We start from the raw sequence: 7,329 nt of genomic DNA, 5'->3' as shown, positions 1-7,329 counted from the left end.
GATTTTAAATTAAGAAAAAAAATATAAATCATGCATGAAGATTGAATAATTATTTCAAATAAAATTAATATAATTAAATACATTCGGGTAAGTGTTACTTAATAATTAAGTTTGATTTGGTCTAGTAAACAATAGCATGTCCTGGCTATGAATAGAGTGTTAGCTGCTGATATAATAAGATGGTTGAGCTTATAAAAAACAATTCATGAACCTTGTATAATTAATTTAATATGTCTAATTTAAAAATATATTTAAGGTTGAGATTAAATTATAAAATATAAGGTTTATTTATTTATTATTTTTATTATTTATTTCATATATTAGTCTTTTTTTTTCTTATACCTTATGCCAGTGTATGAAATCAATAAATTTCTTAAAATTCAATTTTTATGTTTAAAATAATTTAACTATTTAATTTTAAAATTATTTTATAAAAATAATATTAGTATACAATTGTATAATAATTTATTTAAAATTTAATATTTGCTCCATCTTATAATTTTTATCTATCTTTTATTTTTAATTATTTCAAAATTATTGTTAAACTACAAAATATATCAATTGAGTATTATAATTATATTTTATTTTATTTTATTTTTAAGAAATTTTTTAAAATATATTTTAATATTTAATAAAATTTAATGTATTTAAAATGAATATATTTAAAAATTAATAAAAAAATATTTTTTAATATATACAAAAATTAAAATAAATAAAAATTATAAAATGAAAAAATATTAAAAATATATATTTTTGCAACTAAAGGCTATAAAAATAATATTAGTATACAATCACATAATAATTTATTTAAAATTTAATACTCTATTCATCTTATAATTTGTATTAATTTATTATTATTTTATTATTTTTAAAAAGTTATTATAATATTTAATAATATTTAATATATTTAAAATGGTTACATTTAAAAATTAATAAAAAAATTATATTTTTTAATATATACATATAAAATAAAGTGAAAAAAATTATAGAATGATAGAAGTATTAAAAATATATATTTTTGCAACGGAAGGCTATGACTTCTGAATATAAACCAATTAAAAATCCAAACTACCCAGCCCATATAAAGGAAAGGCCTAGGGCCACAAGGAAAAAAAAAAAGAAAGTGTATTCTCTTAGTGGTATAAGGCCTTAATGATAATATCCATCTTTGAAAAAAAAAAAAAAAGTGAGGCAAGCCAAAGAGAGTGGGAGTTGAGGAATCGTACCAATTTTTTGCGAAATTAGTACAATCCTAAAGATGGCTGCTCGTACAAAGCACAAGTAAAATGCCACTACATGACTTCAGTCAAAATAGCTGGATACATATTTTGAAAATTCAAATTAAAAAATATACATATTTAATTTACAATTAATTATATTTATTATTATCAAATGTTAAATTTATATTAATTGCATTCAATAATTATATATGAATAATATATTAATAAAAAATTTAGTGGCTAAAATTCACGTATTTAATTAATTTATATTTTTAATTTCATATTAAAAAAATGAAATTCACAATATAAATATTTTTTTAAAAAATCTCTCCTCCTAAAAAAATATAATTGCTGTTAAAATTCAATTTAAGGTAATAAAAATAGATTATCATAAAAATATTTAAGTTTTAATGTGATTATATTATTTTTATTTTGTTTAAAAATATTAAATTTAATTTAGAATGGTAAAAGCTATTTTTTAATAAAGTTACGCAATGTATATTTAATATTTAATATCTAACCAGATTATCATTTTTAAAATTAATTCAGTAGAAAATAAATGATTTATTTTTAATTAAATCGAGCGAATAGCCTAAATATAGTTAAAAAAAAAAAAAAAAAAAAGCAAAAAACGGTATTTTATAAAAAAGTCTCGTTTGGAGGCGCCATTCGTCAACGCTTCTGGAGTTCTAAGTCTATCGAGTAGTACAAGACTGAAAATTAGTACCAACCTTTTTTATCTGTTTGATATTCTTTAATAATCCAAAGTCCACCACCAAGTATGCACGAGCTAGAGTCGCCTGAGGAATGCAGGCCAAGAACAGGCTGACCCAGCGCCGTCTTTATCCAGCAAGGAAGCTTCATCCCTTACAATGGTTCGAGTTTCATTGGTCTTATTGGTTCTGGGTTCTGTTTTGATCGGGTGGGCCTGCTCTCACCAGGAGTCGGGTGAGTGGATCTGTGAGTCCGACGCGGGAATCCGAGTGCAAGCCGAGTTCAGGCCCGGACTTGTCACCCTCGATGGCCACGCCGACGATTGGAAGGACATTGATGGCTTCGAATTCTCTCTTCTTCCTGCTCTGGACCCGGATGAGGATAAAGAGTATAAAGGTGGAAAAATGACCGTTAAGGTATGTCTCAATTAAAAAATCTCTATTTGAATTGCAAGTGTTTGTGGGATTTCCTATGTGCACTGAAATGCTTAAATTAGTTACAAATTGGTGTATTCTATGGATCCAGTGTTAGATTTATCTTTTTACTTTCTTTTTTTTATTATTATTATTTTCCTAATGAGATAAGTTCGGGTTATTGTAGGCGTTGCACGATGGTAAAGACGTGTTCTTCTTGTTGCAAGTTGATGGGAACTATGCCTACTCAAAAAGGTAAGTTTCCTTCATACAGAAAAATAGCAGAATATGGATCTTATCTTTTTCAAGAATTTGTTATATTTTGGTTTCTTTATGTGTTTGATCCATTTTAACATGTCAGACATTAAGGTGTTGTTTGGATTATGTTTTTCTATGGGTTTCTAGATAACCCTGTTTGGAAAGATTTGTATATTCTATGGTTTTTGGTGATTAAATTACATGGTTCTGTAATCATGAAATTAGTCGTTTTGCATTGTTATAAAAAAATTTGTTTCCTCTTTTACCCTCGTATATTTTTTACATGACCAATTTACCCTTACAATAATTATTTATTTTAACTAACCAAACCAACCTCTCAAACCTAATAATCACCCTCATTAATATATCATCTTGTGAATATCATGTTATTATCAAATATTTAATAATATTTAATATGGTTTTTAAACATAAATTGTACAGCTCTTTGTGAATGGGAATGAATATAAAATGTGTATTAAATTATTAAAAGTGAGGAATTTGATTATTATTTAGGTATTTAGGTCAAGTTGCATGAAAAATGAATGAGGGTATTTAGGTAATTTAATTATTATTTAGAATAATACTATACAATCAAACCAAACTATTAATGGTTATAGAACCATGATAAAATATATAATTTTTGCAAATATTATATATCACAAATTCACAATACATTATAAAACCATACAATGGAAACAATACCATGGAAACCATACAGTAATGGAAGCATGAGAAAACATCATCCAAACAGGGCCTAAGCCTGTAGCTGGCTGTTTGAAGTGAATTGCTATCTAATCCATGTAGGCCAATCCTTCATGGTGTATATAGTTTTCTCCTGTCTATAAATTATTTTAATTTGATACACATAAAGTCATATTAAGAGTTTTTTTTCCCTTTTTTGAGGAAAACAATTTATGTGCTTGCTTAAGTTTTTGCAACCTATTTCATTGTGGACGAAGATTTTATTTCATCTGAGTTTGTATTCTATGCTTTTGAGATAATCAGGGGAGTGCATGTTAGTTAGATCAGATTGCTGGTGCTTTGACTTATCAGAGAAGTATTTTATTGGATTGAACTTTTCTTTACCGCAGCAATAACAATAAATGCCCATCCGTGGCTCTCATGTTTCCAATCGGTGACCATGCTGCCTATCACAATGTAAGTTGCTTCATTGATTATTGTGTTGTTGTTTTTCAACATTTGAAAGTTAATATTCCTGGTCTTTTCCTTTTCAATATTCCTGCTCTTTTCCTTTATATGGGAAATGTGTGTTTTTAGATGGGTGGCTGTAAGGAAGGAACTAATTCTTGCACCAACAAAACTTGCAAAGGTCACGAAGTTGACATTATGCACTTTTCAATTGGAAATGCTATTCCTGGACGGCTCTATGGTGGGAATCCAATGGACAATGGAGATGGAAATGGTGGTGACAGGTGATACAATATTAACTTCTTGATTATCAAAACATTGGAGTAGGATGTTTCTGTTGGTGGATGCTTGCATAATTTCCTTAGTTGATCTTTATGTGTTATTTATGAATTTCTCTTTGAACAGGTTTGGTAATTTGGTTGATCTATATGCATGGAATCCACACTGTAGATTTATTGATGGAACTGGTCCTTCAGGTATTTCTAGCATATAGTTCTACTACTGATATTTTTTTTAATGTGAAACTGAACGTGTTTATATCTTGAGAAAGAAGGGAAAAAAAAGTGGGTTAAGGAACTAAATAAAGCAACAGGGGGCACCATGATGTAAATTTCATGATCTACTCATAGAAAATCTAATCTTGCTTTTTTCACGCCTTTATATTGATATCTGCCCAAAGGACTTTACAGAGATCATGATATATTAATCACGTCATCCTCAACGTTAAATATTCTCTAAGGAAATTCAGAAATATGCTTAATCCATATTTGAATGTTTTACTATCAGTTCATGAATTTTTAAATAACTTGTCTTCCCTTTGGCCATTTGATATAATGTTCCTAGTAAAGCTCAGTCATACTCTAAATGGCACTCGTTCTTTGCATTGGCTTTACCCTCTTTTTAAAACAAATGAAAGATGAAAATGCTTGTCGAGTAATTTGGGCTGCATTGGCTTGAATGCTGCTTATTTTATTTTAAATTTGAGCTGAGTTTGAGCTCATCCTAATAATCAGGCCAAGCTTGGGCTTTTCTTCAGCCCAGCCTGTTTAAAGCTACCTTCGAGGATATTCTAGTCTATATCAAAAGAATATGGTAGATTCCAATCACGAGTAATGGTCAAAATAACTGTAAGCCTTCTTGCTATATAAATCTCTAGTTCATCTGATCGAAAAAGGAACAGGATTATCATTTTCCATTTTTCTGTCGAAAGCTCTATCTATGAAGCTTCAGATTAGTTTAGGTGTCTCTTAAGTCAAAATTTATGTAAGCTTATATATAATTGTTTGTGAACCGACCCTTGCCTCAATTGTAAGTTTGCACTTTTATGAATGAGCATGAAAACCACCTCAATCAAAAAAAGAGTTGAGTTGAGATGATTCTCCTTGGATTATGGCACAACAAGGATCTTTGTGCTCTGGGTACACTTTAACCTTTTTGTGTATAACGTTCACTTATTTCACAGGGTTGAGCTTGCTATTAAAACCAACTTCTACTTTAGTTGTAGTCATATTAGGTTACTTTTATTTTACTTCTCCTTATTATGCTTAATTGTATTTTTTTAAGTAAATTTCTCTAATAGTAAGTAAACATTTTTCCATGTCAGGAGATTATTCTAGCGCACAGAATGATTGGAAGGGAGCATGGTGGCACACTACCTTTACTGATCGTTCAGGTAGCTCTCCCTCTCTTTTCTCCCCCTCTTTTTCTCTATCCGGTCTGCTCATCTATCTTTTTATTGGTTACTTGTAAGGATACTATTATTTATGTGTGACCAACTGTGACTTGGTCACAATGCAACTGTGAACAAATTTTGTTGTACAGTTGAGAAAATGAGTGACCGACATGAGACAGCTAGTCCAAATGATCCATATGCTTGATTTGTGAATACACTCTGCAGACTTTTGCTTGTATGCTGTCTAAGAATTTGTTCTTGATTGAGTGTATTTTACAACGTCCAATGACAAGGTTCCTTTTGAGTGATTAGTGATACCTACAGATGCTGTGTGTCCAAAGTGCGGGGTTTGGAAAAGGGCGCTAAAAAGCACAAACAGATATGGAATTACTTTATTTGTTATGAAATTTTAACTGCATAATGTTGACGTTGCGAAATGGAAGTTTCGCTTTGGATTCTGTATCACTAATCGTGTTCTAATCTATCTTTAGACTGTTTGCTTGTGCTTTCAGCTAGTATAACCTTTATTTACATTCTCTCTCTCTCTCTCTCTTCTTCGTGATAAAATCTAATACCCTTCTTTTTCTTTTTTTGAAATCTAATCTTTGTTGATATTTTAATGATTCACTAACAGGTTTTGTAGAGGAAGATAGTCCTTATGGTTCTGATGGTCAAAAAGGCATCTATTTTTTTGAATTCTCTAGGCCTCTGAGAACCATGGATCGTCTCCAGCAGGTTAGTAACTCATCTGCCATATTAGGATTTCATACAAAATTTTTAGAAGTTAAGTTTTTCCATTTCTAGTGGTATTTCCATATTTCGGAATTGGTTGCAGCAACTGTGACGCTAGTGGTTGCTTTCTGAGGAAAGTTACATTATGGGCTTGAACTATCAGCAGGCCTGCCGGCAAGGCCATGATGTTGATTCATGGTTACTATCGTATGATATTATATTTGGCAGTTGCTATTTGCTAATTCTGATCTGTTGCTGCAATCACTATTGAGCTTTCTTGCTCCATGTTGCCAACAAGTCATTTAATTTACTAATACTTAAACTGGAATGCATATATTGTAAGAACTTATGTTGTGTGATGGTGCCGTTGTATCATTTAGACAACTTTATAGTTAAAAGTATTACCTTTCAGGCTGCAGAGCTTGAACGAGTTATTTCCTCTAAATTTCTACAGGATGCTCAGTTTACTATTAGTGGATCAAGCAAGATGTCTGTTGCATTCTGGTATCCTGTTGATGGGAATCCATGGTATGGATCCAGCCACTATTCTGTCAACTGTGATTGGATACCATTGGATATCTCTCCTGGGAGTTCAACATTAACCACGTCATCACCAGGCAGCTGGGGAGACGTTGCGAGTGCCTTCGCCCTTCTATTTTCAGTTGTATCTGTATGCCTCTCTGTTTTTGTGGGATATAGACTTGCTAGACCGAACGGTCTCCATTTTACACCCATGGGAATAACCATGGAGAATCGTTAGGATTGCAGCTTGGTTCTGGGATTGTACTACTAGGTCAAGGTTGTACTATTATTATTATTTTTTTTTTGGATCAGAGTTAAGGGGTAGGGGTATGGGAAAAAGATTGTTGCAAAATGGGGCATAAACACCCAGTCTTTTGTTTTTTAAAGCATTTTTCAGAATTTCTGAACTTCATTAACATTGTTGATTTTCTATAAATTCAACTATTAAAATAAATTATTTCATTGAAAATTATTTTTTAAAAGCATTTTTATGTATTAATTAATTTTTAAAATAAACTAGACTATGATGTGAAATTTTATGTGATGAATATTATTAAAAACAAAAATTTTTCTATAAAATTGATCACTGGTAGCCTATTTTTTAATTATTTTTAATTAAACTTTTAAAAAATTGAATCTATCAATTTTT

General features: G+C 30.1%; 1 protein-coding gene across 1 annotated transcript; it reads left to right on the top strand.

Moving 5' to 3' along the window:
- Positions 1-1,897: 1,897 nt before the first annotated feature.
- LOC110613380 lies at positions 1,898-7,152 on the top strand. Its single transcript, XM_021754472.2, has 8 exons — positions 1,898-2,350; positions 2,535-2,602; positions 3,697-3,763; positions 3,884-4,038; positions 4,160-4,230; positions 5,358-5,426; positions 6,061-6,161; positions 6,613-7,152. The coding sequence occupies exons 1-8, from the start codon at positions 2,093-2,095 to the stop codon at positions 6,916-6,918; spliced, it is 1,095 nt and encodes a 364-aa protein (XP_021610164.1). The 5' UTR covers positions 1,898-2,092; the 3' UTR covers positions 6,919-7,152.
- The last annotated feature ends 177 nt before the right edge of the window (positions 7,153-7,329 follow it).

The sequence above is a fragment of the Manihot esculenta genome, chromosome 1, assembly GCF_001659605.2.
Source record: "Manihot esculenta cultivar AM560-2 chromosome 1, M.esculenta_v8, whole genome shotgun sequence".
Lineage (NCBI taxonomy): Eukaryota > Viridiplantae > Streptophyta > Magnoliopsida > Malpighiales > Euphorbiaceae > Manihot > Manihot esculenta.
The sequence above is the reverse complement of the archived record's forward strand: the minus strand, read 5'-3'. Positions and strand labels throughout refer to the sequence as shown.